The sequence below is a fragment of the Alosa sapidissima genome, chromosome 7 (genome assembly GCF_018492685.1).
Source record: "Alosa sapidissima isolate fAloSap1 chromosome 7, fAloSap1.pri, whole genome shotgun sequence".
Classification (NCBI taxonomy): Eukaryota; Metazoa; Chordata; class Actinopteri; order Clupeiformes; family Clupeidae; genus Alosa; species Alosa sapidissima.
Genome location: NC_055963.1, coordinates 36,877,368 through 36,898,588, shown reverse-complemented (window position 1 = coordinate 36,898,588; position 21,221 = coordinate 36,877,368). Strand labels below are relative to the sequence as shown.

General features: G+C 39.3%; 2 protein-coding genes across 4 annotated transcripts in view; one reads left to right on the top strand and one right to left on the bottom strand.

The window, feature by feature from the left end:
- Nucleotides 1-1,295: 1,295 nt before the first annotated feature.
- zbtb48 (zinc finger and BTB domain containing 48) lies at nucleotides 1,296-19,111 on the bottom strand. Its single transcript, XM_042099114.1, has 11 exons — nucleotides 18,954-19,111; nucleotides 16,921-17,699; nucleotides 12,324-12,646; nucleotides 11,930-12,041; nucleotides 9,249-9,341; nucleotides 8,779-8,865; nucleotides 8,358-8,512; nucleotides 7,640-7,776; nucleotides 5,346-5,510; nucleotides 5,152-5,240; nucleotides 1,296-1,945 (listed from the first exon to the last, which is right to left on the bottom strand). Exons 2-11 carry the CDS (start codon nucleotides 17,650-17,652, stop codon nucleotides 1,502-1,504), a joined length of 2,337 nt encoding a protein of 778 aa, XP_041955048.1. The 5' UTR covers nucleotides 17,653-17,699; nucleotides 18,954-19,111; the 3' UTR covers nucleotides 1,296-1,501.
- A 703-nt stretch (nucleotides 19,112-19,814) lies between these two features.
- The window catches only part of nol9 (nucleolar protein 9), a 38,402-nt gene continuing 36,995 nt past the window's right edge, over nucleotides 19,815-21,221 (top strand). The window contains exon 1 of one of the 3 annotated variants that reach the window (XM_042099117.1): nucleotides 19,815-20,134. The gene's annotated coding sequence lies outside the window, so the exon portion shown is untranslated. Of the gene's footprint in view, nucleotides 20,472-21,221 lie in introns of all 3 variants that reach the window. The other 2 variants (XM_042099116.1, XM_042099115.1) reach the window with 2 other exon arrangements.

Below are 21,221 nucleotides of genomic sequence, written 5' to 3'. Positions count from 1 at the left end.
TTTAGAAGCCTTCTGGATTTGCATGGTGGTAAGGTCTGTCCGTGAATAAAGGGCGGGGCGTTTGTAATAAACCATGTGTGTGTCTGCATGAACTGAATTGTTTTTGGAAACCCTTTAATACTGCTTGGAATTGGATAAACATTTGTTTAATACCAAAAGGTATTTCATAGTCTTCCTTCTTCCCTCCTAAAATGCAAAATGAATGCCATACCAGATTTAAATTTGTGTTAATTACAGTTGTGCTCATAAGTTTACATACCCTGTACATACACATGCTAAAGTTGACTAAAAAGAGCAATAAAAAAAAAAAAAACATCTTTTGGAAATTGATCTTAATGCCTTAAAAAATGATGAAAAATCCAACCTTAAAGGACACCAATTTTCTTTGTAAATTAATAATGTATCGTAAAAAAAGAAATGTTCTTCCTTAAAATACAGGGGCCATAAGTACAGTGCCTATAAAAAGTCTTCAGCTCCATGCTAAAGTTGACTAAAAAGAGGAATAAAAAAAATCATGTTTTGGAAATGGATTGTAATGCCTTAATTTAAAAAAATGAGGAAAAATCGAACCTTTAAGGACACCAATTTTCTTTGTGAATAAATAATGTATCGTAAATAAATAAATGTTCTTCATTAAAATACAGGGTGCATAAGTATTCATACCCCTATGTTGAACTATGCATAAAGTACCCCCACATCATCACATTTCCTTCACTATACCTAGATATTGGCATGGTTTTATTTCAGTTAGCCTAATAGCTGGTTTGATTTGCATTGAGAGATGATCTTATGGAAAGTACCCCATGCCAATCGTGAGATATGGTGAAGGGTATGTGATGATGTGGAGCTATTTTAATTTCAAAGGCCAAGGGAACTTTATCAGGATGCATAGTATCCTGGATCCAAGAAATAACTGGCCTTTACAAATAAAAATCTGCTTGCCTCTATGGGAATTTAACATAGGAGTATGTACAGTATACTTATGGCCCCTGTATTTTAAGGAAGAAATATTTATTTAAGATACATTATTCATTCACAAAGAAAATAGATGTCCTTAAAGATTACATTTTTCCTCATTTTTAATTAAGGCATTAAGATCAATTTCCAAAAGATGATTTTTTTTATTCCTCTTTTTAGTTAACTTTAACATGTGTATATGTACAGGGTATGTAAACTTATGAGCACAACCGTATCTAAATAATTTTGTAAACATATAAATAATAAAGAGTATAGCAATTTTTCTGAAGGAAAAAAATGCATCTATTGTTCAAATCAGTGAAGCATAGTGCAACAGATGGATAGAACTACATTTTTATTTGATTATTCTCTGCTTTGAGGGATGTGTTATCATACCCCATACCATGTCCTGACACATACATACTTTTTTACAAATCTAATTTGGTTGGGTATTATGTGATTTGATCTCAATTGTGTGTTTTTGTTGTTCAGTTTTGTATTCAGTTAAATCCCAATCTCTCCCTCTTGCTGCATGCTCTCTGGCTTAGTTGTCTGCCTCAGTTTGCTGAATGGGATATGTATCTGTCCCCAGTAAGTTGTGCTCCAACACATCCACCACTGTAAACTCTGTCTCCCCATCATTTGAGGACGCAGCTTGTGTAGGTAACACAGAAAATTCAGCCTGCCCCCTACCAGTGCTGGTGCCTGGTGTTGATAAGACTGGAAATACAGTCTGGCTTTCTCCATTGCTTGGTTCAGATGCTCCTTGGACTGGCACAACTTCTTGCACCATGATGGCACCTGGTTGTATTGTAACACCAGCAATGACATCAGTTTGTGACTCAGCAACCCCTTGTTTAGCTGGAGGAGTGGCTGAAGTCTTTTCCTTGTCTTCAATCACCTCCACAATGAGGTTACGTAGACGTCGTTGCCGGGGGTTGTAGTTTTCCACACGATTGTGGATCTGAGCATGCCGCCTAAGATGGGCCTGAGAGGGGAAGAAAGAAGCAATAGGTCATAGTATTACAATTAAAAACAATTGCTCAAATGACATGCAGATGGTTATCAAGTTCCCAATTTGAGTGAAATAAACCATTTGTGTCCATATAAGTCTCGGGTCTTTTGCTTCAACTCGGGTAGGGTGTGGTGATTTTTCTTGAGTGGGATATAGTTCACATTTCATTTTCTGCGGAAATGGACCATCATCTCCCAGTTTCTTTACAGGTGTTGAGGCAAAAAGATGCAAGTTGTCCTCCACTTAGAGCAGAGAGGGCTGACTAATCACCAGATGCACACACTTGCCCATAGGGTTCCATGGTATGCTTGATCTGGCCCGTGGTTGTAGTTAGAAATTAATACTGGACCAACCAGATTCGTAATTGAAAGACATAGAATAGATTTGTAAGTGAAGGACATATGGGTAATACTAAAATTTATTTGTGTAGAATTTTTGTACAGTCACAAATCAGTTTTACAGTTAGAAATCATGACATACAAAAACATACAATAGGAGACATTTTTGATCAGGGCTTTGAACCAGATTTTTTCCTCAATTGGTTTGTTCCCAACAGAAACAGTATTTTAACGTTTTAAAAAATTAAGTTCCCGAACCGGTTAATAACGTTCCATGTCAGCTGCGGGACATACAAATGAGTAGGCTGATCATTAGGACTTTAAAATTGTATTGTTTCTACATAATTTTCCTTAAGTCTCTCTCCTGTCATCAAACATTAAAAAAAGCACTATAGGCTGCATTATGTAAGCGGTATAACTGTAATTCTGACATGCCTACATTTTTCAGTATTATACATGAATTAAGACAAGGAAAATGTCTGCCATGTCGTTTATTGGCAAACACGTGAACACATATCCATTATACTTCTCACACACAGTAGCTAAGTCTGTGCAAATAACTGAAATATGGTAGGCTACATACAGTAGCTGCCATTGTGAACATCAATTGACCAAACCTGGGGCCCAATCAGTGCATTTTTGTTTCTCTTATGTCATCAGACAATACAAAACCACAATGGGGTGTGCATAGCTGCCATTGTGAATATTAAACTTTTAAACAAATGCCCAAAACCTTGTCAGGGCCCAGAGGGAAATGAAAAAGACTCTGCCTGTACAGCTTGCGGAAGGCTTCTCTATTACATTTCTCCCGTTGAGTGAACGGAAGTAAACCTCACCAAGTCTTATTGCATAGAAATCTTGTCAAAGAACGAAAAAAATAACGGTATTAACCGGTTACCATTATTTTAGATAAACCATTCTGTTCCAGAACATAAAAAAAATGTAAAGTTTCTGCTCCTAGCAAAACATCAAAAGTTTCTGGTTTTCGTTTCGTGAACCGGTTCAAAGCCTTGGTTTATAGATATTAAAGGTGTGGCCAGTCCACACTCACTAATTTAAAGGCGCGATTATGTGGTCAAACGTTGGGCGCTTGGCGCAAAAACTTTGTTCTTATGAGTTTAAAAGCATTTGTGAAATTGGCTTAGATCTCTATTTTGGCGATCAGAAACAAATGGTCAGAGGCGTAAAGTTTATAGACATTAAAGGCGTGGCCAGTCCGCACTCACTAATTTAAAGGTGTGATTATGTGGTCAAACTGGGCGCTTGGCGCAAAAAGTTTGTTCTTATGTTTCTTAATCAATCATGGGTGTGTTTTGATCATAACATACTTTAAACAAATTCCCTTTAACAGCAAGCAGCGCAACTTCAAACAGCACATCGGTATTTTGATAGTCAGCGGCGCATTTGAAGGAATCTGCTTGCACGCGGGACCATATGGAACAGGGATTCCACTAAACCTTGCTTTACTAAAACCTGTTTGTGACTGTTTCTGTCTGTACTCATAGGCAAAGTGAAAATAACTTCACCGTGGTCTCATAGTCAACGACAAAACAATTCAACACAGTTAATTACTTTCACTATTGTCTGGCAAGGGGTTACCATCAAAAACACAGTCTGAAAAATGCAACATATACCCCAATAATGTTCAAAGGACTGAATAAAAATCCTACGGATATTTATCTAAGAGTTGCTGCTTACATCTCATGACAGTGCATCTTCAGCTGTGCTTTTTATGGGCCTTTCGCTTAGACCAGATTTTTCTTGGTCAGTGGCGTAATGATTTTTACAGGGTGTAAGATAGCGATTTTGGGATCATACGCCAGACCACACCTTATGTTGCTAATTACCACTCCCCTGGGCACAAGTTTTAATAGAAGAGGAGCGCATGGCAAAAAATCAACACTTTAGTGAGTGTAATATAACAATAAGCTTTGCGTTTGCGTTCATATCTGACATCCCTCTCCAATTTCAAAAACTCCTGAAGACCCAGCTCTTCAGACAACATCTCCTCTCATAGCACTACTTACAACTAGTCTTGCTGATCCTAGCACTTACCACCCATCTAGAACTGACACTCAATTGTTTAAAATCAGCACTCACTGATGCACTTATTCTTTACCTTTTTTAAATTGTCCTATAATTGTTAAGAGAATTGCTTTAAAACTTAAACTGTTTACCATGTTGTTAGTCGCTTTGGGCTTTGGTTAAAAATGCATCAACCAAATGTAATAATGTAATGTAATGTAATATTGGGGGGTAATGTAATACCTGTTTGCTGTTTAAACTCAGGTGACAGACGCTGCTCTGAACACTCCTGCCACCAGTTACATTGTAATGTAATGCCTTAACCCCGCCTTTACTAATGTAGCTCCTTGCTGAACAAGATGGATGCAGTCTTGTACATTAGCCTTTTTTTTCCTTCGTTTTTCTGTTCTCAAAATGAAATGTTTAATGATAACGAGTCACGTCATAGCTGGTCAGCCTAAAGCAGATTTTAAAACTCGTACGGTTTACGTTTTTTTAAAATACGGATTTCTAGACGTTGATTGAGAAATGAATGGGAAACTTACTACCGGAATACAATGTTTTGGAGGAGGGGCTGGACTGACTCTTTATTAAAGGTGCAGTCAGGGATTTTGCAGGAAGTCAGGTTTGTTTGTGTTTATGTTTGAATTAATTATCAGGCGCTTTTGTGTAAAAACAAAACATATATAATATTTTAACCCAGGACTAAACAAAACAGGAGGTAGCTCACCCCTACCTTCAGTATTCACAGAATTCCACGCAGGGTTTCATTTTACATATTTTACTATGATTAAACATGTCTAGGAGCATTCTCACCTGTCTGGTGAACTTGTAGCCACACTGCGAACACTCAAACTTTCTCATTCCTTTGTGACGCCGCACATGAACACGAAGCTGTTCAACAGCTAAAAGGGAAAACAGAACTGAATGTACTGTATGTAGTCAGAATATATAAACTCACACACACAAAGACATACACACACTCATTGGACATTGGCGGTCTCTCTTACCCTTAAAGGTCTTGCTGCAGATTTGGCAGTAATGAGGGCGCCCCTCTTGATGTTTGCTGGCAACATGTCGGAGCAGGGGACCTTTCTCGGTGAAACGCTGCTCACAGAACTCACAGGCGTAGGGACGCTCACCAGTGTGTGTGCGGTGGTGCTTATCAAGACTGGCTGCATACATGAACAAAAAAGACTTGTATGTTAAAGAAAAGAACATATCACCTAATAAACAGTGTAGGGTATGTGTGTGTCCCTTCAAGGGCAGCTAGAGGACTGTGACAAAAAAAACACATATTTCATGGTGATACCGGGAGTGAATGTGCTGTGCTGCATGTGCAGTAAAACAAGCACAAGGCCAGTCCGAGCTTAATTTATGAGAGATTTGGTTACAGACCAATTAGCATTGTTGAGCAATTCATTTAAACTGAATGCATCAGAAAACATTACAATCTAAGAAGATGTGTACAGCAGCATGGAGCAATGGCGAATAGGCGTCTGCGCCTTAAATTTGTGATGTTTTGCCTGGTGCGTGAACTCTGTCATAATGGAGACATTGATAAAGGGCTAAGCCCGAAACGTTTGTTTCCCAGTTTTTTGTCTGTAGACTTGTTGAAAAAACCTCGGCTCTCAATACAAATTTGTATTAGAATCAAGCCCTTGAGTGTGCCTCTGCTTCTTTTTTTCTACAGCAGCGTGGTCAACAACAGAGAGGAAAAAAACTAATTCTACTGCAGGCAGTTAATACTGCAATATTGGTACAATAACAGCACTAATATGAATCATGCAAGAAGTTTAATAGCCAGAGCAAACTCAAAAAACAAAATGACAAAGTAGAGGGACACACATCTTTCTGCTTCTCATACACCGACCAATCTGACCAGTAATCAACATTGATTCGACCCTCCTTTGCTATCTGGGAGTGTAGCATTACATTAAATAGGGGGGTGTCCGTAGTCATAGTAACAAGACTCTATAAAATACATTGTTTCTTCTTGTGTAAGCGCAGAGCTCTAGACTCTGCCATGAAAGTTGACCTGATTTTTTTCCATCTGAATTTTTTTCATCTTGAATTTGTGCAAGCAAAAGACTCAAATGGAAGTACAAAAGCAAAAAGTGAGTTTTGCAAAATATGACCGCTTTAACAAATTCCAACAACGTAACAAAATGAGGGGGTCCACTCTATAATACCGAAAACTCCAAATTGTCCAAACGAACGCACTCCCGCTGTTCACTCTTGAATCCAGCGTCAGTGTGCTGTCTAAGCTCATGCACCTCACTTCCTAACAGTACCTATCTCTAAACTTACAGATTTAAAAGCTATTAGTAAAGGCAGCTGCTAATCAGCTCCACAGGGTGCTAGAGCATGATATATTTGAGTTTTTGAGTTTATCTGAGTATCAGTCTGGTTTCAAGCAAGACCACAGCACAGAAACTGCCCTACTCAGAGTATGGAATGATTTACTGTTGAGTGCTGATGCTGGGGAATCATCTATCTATAAATTATAGGAACGTCTGTCTGTTATTTGCATATCTGTCGAACCGTTCGCAGTCAGTGGCTATTCAAAATGACGTAAAAATTATGTGCAATAAACGGACACTTCGAATAGCCCAGGCTACTTTGGACTGCCTTTAGACTTTGAATAAACAAACCACTATTCCGACTGCAAGGTGCCAAATTGAAACGAGTGATAATGGTCCCGAATTTAATGACATTTCAGAATTCTACACATGCAAAGCATCAGCTACAGATGACGAGTGACAGACAAAGCGGGAAGTCAGGCTACCAGAGACTGTTTTGAGTGACTTTGTTGCAAATTTCATATGATAATGCATCTTTCCACAAAATGGTTTGTCTTCTCCATCACCAAGTTATTCAATAGGCTAAACATAAAGCCTTGACTTAACTTATGTCATTTTGATCTGTAAAAAATGTCACATGCAGCCATGCCTCAAATTCTGCTCACTGTACATTTATTCTATTATAATATAATATTCAATATTCATTATTGAATGCTTTGTTGGAATGATGTTTTCCACCCCATCATCTTATTTTTAAAGCAGGCCTACCTGCGGGCATGTAATTGGGCTACTGTTTTCTACAGGAATAGCATGTTTGAATGGCACATAGTAGCACATGCTGTATATAGTCTTCCTTCAAATTAACATATTACAATACTGAAAAAATGTAAATGCTTAACTCAAAACTACAGTACTAATACGTAAAAATTCTTATTATCAGCTAACGGTTAAACAGTTGATTATGAATGTCCCTTGTTTCTACTTGTGTTTTCTGGTAATACCTTGTGTACGGAACGTTTTGCCACACAAGTGACACTGGAAAGGCTTCTCCCCTGTGTGTGTGCGGAGGTGCATGTTGAGATTGGCTTTTTGGGTGAAGGCATGGCTGCAGAATTCACACACAAATGGTCGCTCATTCCTGATAAGTGACAAACAGAAAAGAAAAAAAGACAGAATATGCATTATAGTTTCACAACCTTGCTAACAACTATTTCACTCCTAAAACTGCTTATCTAACCAAGTGTTATTAATCTCATAACCAAGTGTTATAAGATTATTACCCCCGAGACACACACATCATTACACCACCCCCACCCACACATACACACCCCATTACCACCCCCCCCCCCCCCCTCCTACACACACACATACACTTACTTAAGTTGCAAGAGTAGGAGATGGAGTAGGAGATGAGGCAAATTGACAAGCGTGATTTATTTTTGTGGAGAGAATGTGTAGGACTGAGCAGCCGTCATATTTTGTACCGCTATGCGATACATCTAGTTTATTAGAGTTTGCTTAACGCTTCTGGCAGACAAATAGGCTGAAGCAAAATGATCTCACGAGAAAGCGCTAGGTAAGTCTCTTTATACTAAAATCAATACCGACTAGATTATTTTTATCTTAATAGAAGATTTGGTTTGGAAGATTTGGAAAACACTTGTATTTGCAGTGTTGTCATACACTTGTACTGTATGCGCAGGTAGATGATGAGCTCACCTGTGTATTGCTTTTATGTGCATCTGCAAGCCATTCCGGCTAGAGGCGCGGTGGCCACACTCCTCACAGACAAAGAGCTTCTCTCCGCGGTGCTTTGAGGCCTCATGAAGATGCAGTTCTGTGCGGGAGAAGAAGCACTTGGTGCAAAGAGAGCACTGTAGAGATAGGACATGATTGTTATTATTGCCCACTAATATACAAAATGACAAGAGACACAGTTACAAAATTTGCCATGTGTTAAAAACATTCCTATTCTACTAACCAGGCTACCCAACAGGGCTTAAAAATCCCCAAAATGCTGTCTTGCCAACCTTTTCTTATGTATGTCTATTTTTCTGTTAGCAAGAGACCAAAATAAATGTCCATTACAGTCACAGATTATTGCTGTTTGTCAGATGCAGAACAGTGAACAGCAACTCACCGCATGAGGTTTAGGAGCTCCATGAACTTTGATCAGGTGGATCCTGAGGTCCTTTTTCTGCATAAACTGTTCAGAGCATGAGGTACACTGAGAGAAACAGAAATAAAACAAAGGTAAGAAATCACTACCATCCCTTATAAAAATTAAATGTTGCGGCAGATTTGCAGCAAACTTGTGGGTGATTTTTGGGAAACAAATGAGAAAAATCACCAGAAGTTTGCCAGTGTTGGCCGCTAGAGACAAACTTCCAGCAAAGTTTTGGCAACAATGTGAAGTTTGCCACTAGTGGCAAATGTGTTCGCCAGTGATTTGCCATCACACTTAGCCAATAATGACAAACTTCCATTGAACTTCTGATGACAAACCTAATTTGCATAATGACATTGCTGCAAATTTGCGGCAACTTCGCCAGAAACCTGAAATTTCTGTAAGGGATATTCTTCTGTCTTTATGTGTGATTGCCTCTGTACCTTGTTTGGCATCTCCCCTGTATGTGAGACCATATGAACCCGTAGCTCTAGTCGGCGATGAAATATCTTCGAGCACACTGAGCATGAAAACACCTAAGATAAGCACAGAACACAGAAACAAAGGAAGTAAGCATACAGAAAGGACAGGAGACACAGAACAAAAAAGAATATTTTAAGTGCTAACCCACCCCACACACACTCCATTACCAGCATTTGAAGTGTAGGATTCATCAATAAATGAATTTGTGTACATTTAGTGACGGTACACCAATCGGCCTTTAGATGGTGGTGTTGAGCGAAGGGTTGCACACACCTTCACGTACAGACACACATGCACACGCGTGCGCACACACACACACACACAAACACACACACACATAAACACATGTACACACACACATTCACATACATGAACACACACATATACACATGCACACACACACACACATAAAGACATACACACACATGCACATGCACACGCGCACTCACACACACACACTAGCATAGACACACAGGCACACACACAGACACGCACACACTCACACACACAGACACGCACACACTCACGCACACACACACGCACGCCCGCACAAACCCACACACAAACGATGTGGGGGCCAAACAGTCCAGCAGGCCAGAGTTGCCATTGAAATGTTATGTGATTATTTCAAGGGCATGACTGCAGCATCTCACATGCACTTACACTCACAGCACATTGATGTCAGTTGAGCCCTTCTGGTTTGATGGCTTGCCACAGATTTGCATTAACTACGATGAACAATTGCTTTTGCAAATTATTCCTATATAACATTATGACTTATAATGCTGGGCTTATTTCAGGGGATATGGCGGATTACAAAGCAGCATCTTATAGTTTACGTAGAGCTATTAAAGATGCTAAGCGGCGCTATAGAGACAAAGTTGAAGCTGATTTCTTGGAGGGTGATCCAGCACGAGTGTGGAAAGGACTCCGAACCATCACTGGCTTTGAAAGAAAGTCTCCTCCTATGATGAATGTGAGTAAAGCCCTCCCTGATGAACTTAATGCTTTTTATGCTCGCTTTGACATGAAAAACACAGACTATCTTGCACTAGCTGCAGCATGTGAAGCAAATGAGGATGCACCTTTCTGTGTCTCTGAGGTCGATGTGAGCAATGCCTTTAGGAGGGTTAATTGTAGAAAAGCTGCTGGACCGGATGGAATTTCTAACAGGGTTTTGAAATCCTGCGCTGCTCAGTTAGCTCCTGTGTTCACTTATATCTTTAACACATCATTGGCTCAAGAGACAGTTGCGACTTGCCTCAAGCAGTCTGTTATTGTTCCAGTACCGAAAAACAAAAGTCCATCATGCCTGAATGACTACCGCCCAGTAGCCCTGACGTCTACAGTGATGAAGTGTTTTGAGAAGCTTGTGAAAAACATTATCTGCTCATTCCTCCCTGCCTCCTTCGACCCCCTCCAATTTGCTTACAGAGCCAACAGGTCTACAGAGCCAACAGGTCTTGAGATCCCATCTCAAACCTCATGCACACCACCTTGACTCACCTGGAGGAGGGGAATGGGAATTATGTGAGGATGCTGTTCATTGACTTTAGTTCAGCATTCAACACGATAGTACCTCTCACCTTGGTCACAAAGATGAAGGCCTTAGGACTGAACACCACCCTGTGTCACTGGATATTTGACTTCCTCACCAACCGTTCACAAGTGGTTAGAGTGGGGGGTCTGACATCTGACTCATTAACCATCAGCACTGGTGCTCCCCAAGGCTGTGTTTTGAGTCCACTGCTGTACAACATCTACACACATGACTGCAAAGCCAACAGTAGTCATACCTCCTCATCAAGTTTGCAGATGACACAGTGATCTTGGGCCTGATTAGTAACAACAATACGACTTAACATGGACTGTTAACACTCAATATGTTCTGAAGAAGTCAAGACAACGACTCTACTTCCTTCGTCAGCTAAGGAAATTCAAAGTTTCTACATCCATCATGAAGGCCTTCTACACTTCAGCGGTTGAGAGTGTTCTAACTGGTAGCATCATCACCTGGTATGGGAACTTCACAGTTAGAGATTGTAGTACTCTGCAGAGAGTAGTGCGCTCAGCTGAACGTACTATAAGAACTCAACTCCCTGCTCTACAAGATATCTATTCCAGAAGAGTACTCCTAAGAGCCCAAAAGATTCTGAAGGACTCTTCTCATCCTAACAATGGATTATTCCTACCGCTGAAATCAAGAAGACGCCTATGTAGTCACAAAGCCAGAACTGAGAGACTCAGGAGAAGTTTTTATCCCCAGGCCATCCGAACTCTGAACTCACACTATACTGACTTTGCACACATTCACTCCTCAGCACTCTCAAACATTTCCCAACTCTGAACTCACACTATACTGACTTTGCACTCATTCACTCCTCAGCACTCATGCGTGGGCTATGGGCTAACTGCACTTGTTCAGTTTAAATGCGTATTCCGGTTTTACTCAAAACTGCACCGATTAGTCCCAAATGGAAATGTACACTTGTTATCATCCACACAGACCTAAGTTGTTGTTAAACCGGAGTTTCCCTTTACATTTATCAAATTAAAATGACAGACTACACCTTTAACTGGGGTCAGATAAGTGACTGTTTTGAGTCGTTTTGAAATCAAATCAGTCGATCTAGAAACTCACCACTTCCGTTCTGCTCTGACAGTTTCTTCTCTGATGTTCAAGGAGATTCTCCTTCCTGTAGTAGCATTTTCCACAACTCTCGCACTTAAATGGTTTTTCCCCTGTGTGTCTCCTATAAAAACATACATAGAGTGCATACATTTATATAGTGTGCATGTGTATGAGTAAACCACACTGTAAACACAAATGTTGGTTGTCAAAGGTAGGCTTATTTTTTGAGACATACAATGCATAATTAGTACAAATATGAAGGAGTTGAATTCTGGTGTGTGTAATAGAAGATGGACTGTTGGAGTAGTGAACCGTTCTAAAACCAGTCGTCTGAATGTTGCGACAGGTATGCTGGCTTATCTGTCATATTGAACAATATTAGCATCAATCTTGACATACATACCTGTTATGAACCTTGAGGTAGTATTTGCTCAGGAATGTTTTATGACAAGTGGGGCACTGCACAGAACCTTTCCTGCTTTCCTTAGTTGTGACATCTCCTTTCTCTTTATCAAAAGGCTTTCCCTGGTACCTGCGTTTGGGTCTTTGCCCAGACATTGCCATGATATTGGGTGAACTACTGGGTATGTACTCTTCATCTGTGCCATCACTGAGAGCATCGACACCAGCATTGCCATCAAAATGATCATCTTCCACATCATTGTCCATCTCAGTTTTGCTGTTCGAAATATTTTGGTCACTTCCATCCAGAATGGGCACATTCACCTGTTATTGAACATGAAAAGCAGAAAGAAGAGAAACTACACAGGTTATCTATGAATGGTCACTATGGTATTTCACTTAGTCTTTCTGTGGCTCCTTAAAGGGCCATGTTCTTCAGGTTTCAAGTTGTCTTGAACTGAGCCACACAACACTTTTCCATAGGCTTGCATTGTATTTAGTACAGTGGCCATACATGGTACAACATGTTATTATTCGAGAGGCAACATGGGGGCAGCACATCGTCAGAAAGTTAGCCCCAAGCTTGTGTAGCTTCCACTATAACTTTAGAAATATATGTTTGCACTTAAACTGTTGTGATATCTGGAGATTGAAAAATACTCTACTCTAAATCAGTTCACATGGAATAATAAAGACTTATCCAGAAGGTCTAGGATTGATTTCTGGCTTGTTTCAAACAAATTAGTAGATAAGGTAAAGGATACTAAAATTGTTCCTTCAATCCTCTCTGATCATAAAGTTATCTCTTTGTCCTTACTTATGGAATACAAATCGGATAAACGTAAGTTCAACCTTTGGAAATTAAACAACACACTTTTAAAAGATACTGTCTTTAAGGAAAAAGCCATAAAAATCATTATTGAAAACTGGAATAAAGCTCAAGAAGAAAAAATATTCTGTAAACATTGGGAATATACTAAATTCCAAATTCGTAATTTAGCAATTATAAGGGGAAAGGAATTAGCCAAAGAAAAGAGATGTTTACAAGATAGAATTCTTAAGGATATAATAGCTATATATGAAGAAGACTCTCTTTCTCAAGTTAATACTAACAAGCTATCTGGTCTACAGTTAGAGCTGGATAGTATTTATGAAAATATGGCACAGGGTGCCTTTGTTCGCTCCAGGCGTAAATGGTTGGAACAGGGTGAGAAAAACACTAAATACTTCCATAATCTAGAAAGAAGAAATGGCAGAATTAATAATATCTATAAACTTAAGATAAATCATCAATCTACTGAAGACCCCCAGAAAATCTCCAACTTTGTGGAAGATTTTTATAGAAACTTATATACTGAACCAGATAACAGTTATGACACACTCCCTTTCCTTTCTTCTATAAAGAATGGGGCAAGACGAATTGACCGAACCCAAAGGGACCTATGTGATCAAAATATATCCTTAGATGAATTGAAAAAGAATATTAGTAGGTTAAAAAATAACAAATCCCCTGGCAATGATGGCCTTACTGGCGAGTTTTTTAAGGTCTTTCAAGATCATATTGCTGGATTTCTATTGAGTGTGTTCAAGGAAGCTTTAGATGTTGGTAAACTCCCTCCTTCTATGTGTCAAGGGTTAATTACCTTGATACCAAAAGCCAATAAAGATTGCTTACTAATTGAAAACTGGAGGCCTATAACTTTAATTAATAATGATGCAAAACTATTTGCTCATATATTTGCTCAGCGCCTTAAATTGTGTTTACCCTCAATTATTGATGAATGTCAGTCTGGATTTATGCAAGGAAGGCTTATAAGTGACAACCTTAGATTAATTTTAGACTTAATTGATTATCGGGAGTACCTATCAGATAATAATTGGATCTTATTCATAGACATATATAAAGCCTTTGATACTGTTAAGCATAACACATTATTTGATGTTTTGGACTTTTTTGGTTTTGGTCAGTTCTTCAAGAACGCAATAAAAACTTTATATAATGATTGTAATAGTTCAGTGAAACTTCCAGGGGGCACTACACATAGATTCAACATATCTAGAGGTATAAAGCAAGGAGACCCTGCGGCTCCATTTTTGTTTATCTTAGTCATGCAAATATTGACTCTACATTTATACAATGACTCTTTCCAGGGTATTAACATACTGGGAAGGGAAATAAAATGTTGTCAGCTAGCTGATGACACAGCTATCTTTCTCAAAGATGAAATGCAGGTCAAGAAGGTGATTGAGTGTCTTAAGGAGTTTTCAAATATATCTGGCTTACATCTAAATCTTAAGAAATGTGCTCTTTTCCCTCTAAAAGATGATGTATTTATAACTGAATTTGAAGGTATTCCAGTTACAGACAAAGTTACATATTTAGGTATAGTCATTTGCAAAAATCAGTTAGAAAGAATTCAGTGTAACTTCCACCCCCTCATCCCAAAAATTAAAAGTAGGTTTAATTTATGGCTAATGCGAGACTTATCTATCAAAGGTCGCATACTCCTCTCCAAAACTGAAGGCTTGTCTCGCTTAGTTTATCCTGCTAGAGTGTTGGATGTACCTAATTCTGTGTCTAAAGAGATAGACTCTACCTTATTCAAATTTATATGGAGGAACAAACCTCACTACCTAAATAAACGGGTCATGGGCAACTCATATGATCAGGGAGGCCTAAATGTTCTAGACTTTCACTCTTCAAATATCATTTTCAAAGTGAGCTGGATTAAGGATTACGTTAAAAACAAAAACAAGTTGTGGTATTTAATTCCAAATCTTATTTTCCAGAAAGTTGGTGGAATAGAATTTTTGCTCCAGTGTAATTTTGATATTAACAAACTTCCTATTAAACTGTCCAATTTTCATAGGCAGGCACTTTTATGTTGGCTTCTCACCTACAAGCATAACTTCTCACCACATAAACACTTAATATGGAACAACAAACTTGTCAAATATAAAAATAAATCAATATTTAATGAAAAGTGGGTAAACAACAACATTATTTTTATTTCTCAATTAATCAATGTAAATGGCCAATATCTGACTTACAATGAATTTTTAACCAAATTTGCTACCCCAATACATCCCAGAGAATACAGTATAGTCTTTGCTGCACTGCCTGATGGTTTTTTGAGATTGCTGGGTTCTAGAACTCATGAGCAATCAACTCTACAGACAGATATTTACTGAATGGTATTAACATAAAAAATAGAAAATGTAACAATAAATGGTTAAGACAGATAATACTTCACCCTGTCACACCTCGTTGCAAAAGTTATTGGGGTGGCATCTTTGACAATATTCAATGGGATAGGGTTTGGTCTTATTACAATAAATATGTTCTAAACAACAAAATCAAAGAAATTTATTTTAAAATAATCCACTTATTTTACCCCACCAACTCTTTGCTTAAAAGATACAGAGATGATATATCTGACATGTGTGTTTTCTGTGGTTGTGCGCTTGAAACTGTTTGTCATTTATTTTACGAATGTATCTACTCAAGGTTTTTTTGGATAGAATTAGAAAATATGTGTAGTGCTGTGTTGTTGTGCAATGTTACTCTTCAGAAAAAGAATGTTATTTTTTTTAATGAAAATGGAGACATTAATATAAATGTTGTCTTTACGATAAATTTGCTCTTGCTATTGGGAAAATTTCATATTCATAAACGTAAATGGGGGGGAGGGAAACCTTGTTTTGCAGCCTTCAAAAATTAAGTCAAATTCTACATGGACACTATTGTTGGACTCAACAGCCGAAAAGCTGACAGAACTATATGTATATGCTCTGATATTATGTCCTCTTTGTGCTGAATTCTTGTACCCCTATGGTAATTTTTGTATAATAAAAAAAAAGCTTCCACTATAACGGCTCCCACACACAGCTGCGTGCATCGCGTTGCTGGAGACGCATCCCATTCACTTTAAATGGGCTCACGTGATCCGTTGCCAAACTGAATTGTGGGTCCGTCGCGTCGCGTTTCTCCCGCTGCTCGCGTTGAGGAGTTCAGCTGTTGCTGCACCGACAGACGGCACCGGCCAATCAAGCCAATCAAGCCAATCTACGGACGGCACCAACCAATCACATTACGGTTTTACTTCAAGTCATTTGCATAGCTATCGTCGGGAACACCCACTGGAATGCGTTGACGGAACACAGCTGTGTGTGGGAGCCGTAAGGGACGTCTGGTGTTTATGTTCGGGAAAAATTAGACCAGTCATCTAAAATTATTTTTACGCCGCGCGAACGGAGCGCTTCATTTGCAGAACCGGTGTAGCCAGTGTACACCATGAGTAACTGAGAACAAGCAGAGAGCTCACAATTGCCTTTTACCAAGTGGGATTATGCCACAGGGCACATTTTGCATATCAAATTGAAAAAAAAAGTATTTCTGAATGTTTTACTGTAAAACCTGTGGATTTATCCATTTCAGATACATTGTAGGACTGAAATGTTTAACATGTAACATGTAAAGAACTTGTCATTTCTAATATACAGTATATATACTTACATGTTTAACATTTCAATTATATGAATTATATGTTCACATCAACTGATGTGCTAATTGGAATAAAATCTGTAAGCCATTTTACCTCTGGTTGATTTGCATTTTGGGCTCTGCTCTTATTCTCTGCCTCAGCACTTCCTTCCTCTGGATTGATGTCCTCCTTAGATGTTGTACCTTGTCTTCTCGGTGGGCCAATTTGAGAAGCCACCTCGGTGGAGTTCTGTCCAACCAGACGCCTTGGCTCTTTTACCCTGCGCCCAGATCGAGTAGTAGTGATGGTAATGGACACTGGAGCCTCTGTTGTACCAATGGCACAATCACGCTTCTGTCTAGCTTTCTGCCTATATGTACTTCTCCCCTTAACAGGCACACCATCTGCCTTATCCACATTAAGCATGCTGCTTTCTGGTTTAGCTTCACTCATGGTAAAATCAGCCAGGTTTGTTTCAGAGGTACCCATTATTGGTGAGGGTTGGGCAGGAATAAGTGTATTTGACACTGATAGAGCATTTGCTGCATCATGAACCCGTTCCCAGCTAACATTTTCCAGCTTCAGTTCACCTGTATAGAAAAAGTCTAAAAGGAGTTTCAGTCCATCAGAGGGACATTCCTGAGGGAGGTGAACCTCCATGTTTGGAGTTGTGTTTGAGCTGGCATCTTGAAACAGTTGGCTGAAACAAGCAAGGATATTACGGTGGGCGGGGTACACCTGTCCTGGACCGACACTTAGCACCACATCACAGAACTGACCCAGTTCCCTCTGTCGGTTCAACATAGATATCACTCGCTGCGCGTGAGCACAGGCCTGTTGATGCATTTCTTCGTTTTGAAGTCTTCACTGTCGCTGTTGTGGTAATGTCATATCTATCACAGAGAAAAAAATAAATTATATACATATATAATAACATAGGCTAGCTGTAAATGTGGCAAACCTTAAATTATTACCACATATATATAATGTTATAGCCACATTCTGTTTACTAGTCTTATATTTACTTAAAAGGCTAACTGAGAACACATTGGAGAACCCTTCTGCAATTATGTAAGCACATAATGTAATCTCAAAACTGCTGCCCTGAGTAAAAAAAACAATGCAAATGATCTCAGCTGGTATTATGTCTATACATATTCGCAGATATGTCTATACATATTCGCAGGGTTCTTTGGTGGTTTTGTTCCAGAGCTCTCAGGTGCCTGCTGTAGGTGGTCCATGACTGCTCCATAAAGCAGGATGGGGAGGACCACAGCTTTATAGACCAGGAGTTTTGTTTGTGGTTTTAGGTCTCTGTCTTCAAAGACTCTTTTCCTGAGTCTGGCAAATGCTCCACTGGCACAGCTCAGGCGTTTGACCTCAGAGTCGATGTCAGCTTTGGAGGAGAGAATGCTTCTAGGGTAGGGGAAATGCTCGACATTGTCGAGAGTGGAGTTCTGCACTTTTATGGTGGGCTGAACAGATGGCTGGTTAGGTGGAGGTTAGTATAGGACCTGGGTCTTCTTGATGTTTAAAGTTAGGCCCAGGGCTCTGTATGCCTTGGCAAAGGCATTCAGAATGCCCTGGAGGTCTTCTGAGGAGTGGGCTACGATAGCATTATCTTCTGCATACTGAAGCTCCATGATGGTGGTATGTTTAATTTGGCCCTTGGCTTTGAACCTGTTCAGGTTGAAGAGCCTGCCATTTTGTTCTATTCAGGACTGGGATCCCCAGTGGCAGCTCTTGGCCAATGAGGTGGAGGATGGCAGAGATGAAGATGACAAACAGGGTGGGTGCGATCATGCATCCCTGTTTGACCCGTTTCCACAGAAGGGCTCGGACTCCGAGCCGCTGTTACTAAACGGGCGCGCGCGCACACACACGGTATTCTCCCTGTGTTGGGTTGATTGCTTAACTAAACACAAACGCTTAAATTGTCAAATATTATTAATATTATGCTACGTTTTCACCAATATTTGTTAAAGATGAAAGCAGTGCATCTTTAAATTGTAACTAACGTTATGATTCCGTTTTAGTTTAAATTATGGTTTCGCGTTTTCTGTCTCATCTCGACGTTTGGGTAATATCCACAATTTGTAAGACAGTCCCTTAGCACTATCTTCTCTGAAAAACTTTGAACAACTCACCAGAATAAATCACTCCAACTGCCTTTGGGTCATAGGAAAGACTGAGCGATTACCTAATTCATTGCAAGTAATTTCAAGGATTAGGTGTGAAAACAACAGAACTAATGTTTCATTTTACAACGACACTAAAAGGTTACAGGTTACACATGCCGGAAATGACGGTTGTTTTGCACATTTTCAGTGAACTGGCCAACCAATAATAACACATGTGTTGCAAATACTTTATTACCAATGGTTGTAAAATATTTCGTCCGTCTATTTGACTAATTTCACCTATTGTGTCTTCATATGTTTTTAAGACCCGATGGGTTTTATATATTTAGGTCAGATTTGCCACACAACAGATGTATTTAGTGAGCTTACTCCACAGACTCTGACATATTGTGTTATTGTCCACCAGACCACTGAGCCGCGCTGTAAGCGTGCTCATCAGAGACGGCTCATTCGACGTCTTGCAGCTCTGCGCAGATCTGGCTTGATGCATGCTGGACAAAATGCATGTACATTGTGCAAAAGTCCAGCATGGACAAACACGTAAAACCAGGTTGAGTTCAAGACAGAACGTCAACATAAACACTGGTGTGTTGAAAGCTCGGTTGTTCGCTCAAGCGCTCAAAGATGGCCATTGTTTTCTTTTCGAAATGTAGTCCGAGCCTGATTAAATCTAATATTTAGATTTCATTTTCTTTTCAACTTTTCATCTTTTCTTTCATCTGTAGGATGCTGTGCTCACTGCCGACAGGTTGTGACACACCCACCAACCAAGAGAAAGCTACCTCAAATCGCAGCAAAACGGAGCTAAACGTTTTGCTTTTGAACATGCCCTAGCTCTAGCTTATCACATGTATCACTCTGAACCAATCAAATCAACCTCTGACGACCCTTACCTTTAGCTTAGCATTAACGAGTTTCGTTTACTTATATGGGGAAAAACTCTCATAAACTATCGTTTTTTATTTGTTTATTTTAGACCTGGTGCTGTTATGATTTGGGAAAGATGTTAAATATTATATCAGCGATAGTATAATTCAAATGGACCCAAGTGTTTGTGTTACTTTAGCCACTTACTCCATAGGAGTGCATAAAAAATAGCTTCCGATGCTAACTTTCCGGACCTCAGCGGAACATGCCTTGCCTTTTTTCAGATGATCTCTGGCATTCATATGACAGCAGCACCCCGCGTGGGTAACTACAACTATATCTGACGCTTTTTTGTCTAGTCGGTATATCGTAGGTTGCTGAGCTGGGCATAGTAGATAACCCTTTGATAACCAAGCCCTTCTACCTAGTAATTGTCCTAAGTTGTTAGGATTTAACTTTCTTGTAGTTGTTAGGCATGTATAGTTTCTCAAGCGATTGAATGGCACCATATTTAGTATGCGTAGCAGCTAGCATGCGGCTTTGCACACATGAAGAATCACTAACTTTCGACAGCCAACGTGTTACCTTGGGTTAACTTAACGTTATTAACGATACATAAGGCATACCGCTATCGTTACTTTTGTGAACTCCTAACGGGTAAGTATTTATAAAGTACGCAACCTAGTGATAGTAGTTACAGTTTAAGATTATGTTCATTAACTGTTAGCATTCAGTAACAACATTTTAGCATCCCTGCTAAATCATCATACTGTTTATGTTAACGTTGAAGACACGGCAAGGGGGTATGCCTTGATGGACGTTTTTGCGTGTGTGTGTTTTTGTGTGTTGTGCTTTGGTGTTAACATATACTAACGCCTGATGCCTTGTCTTAAGTCATTGTTTTATTACAGTTTATCTCAGTCACTTTGGCGCGTTTGTACAATCAGAATTAAAATTCCAAATCAATTTGTTCCCTCCACAAACCTCCACTATCTAATGCTAGTCATTTGTGCACCTCAAACAATTTCTGATTGTGTCAATCAAGTAGGCAAGTGATTTGATACATCCATGAATATCTTCAATTATACATAGAAAGAGCACTGTTTGGCTAAAGGATTTTATTGATTCACCTTTCCCCTTATTACAGTATCTGTTACTAAAGCAGACGGATCATATATTGTATGGCTATATGGTCTGGTAATGTTAACAGACGATTGAAAAAGTACAGATTAAAAAAAATGTGCAGAAATGCTTAGGCATACAGTAAAATAAAAATATATAGGGTCTAGAGTAGGCTGCAATGGTGTATTGGGGTCATTCTGTGTCAAATCGGAAAAGCTTGTGGCTGCTTCATCTCAGATGTTGTTCTAACCTTGCCTATCATAGTCCCAAAACCAAAGCCTGTAA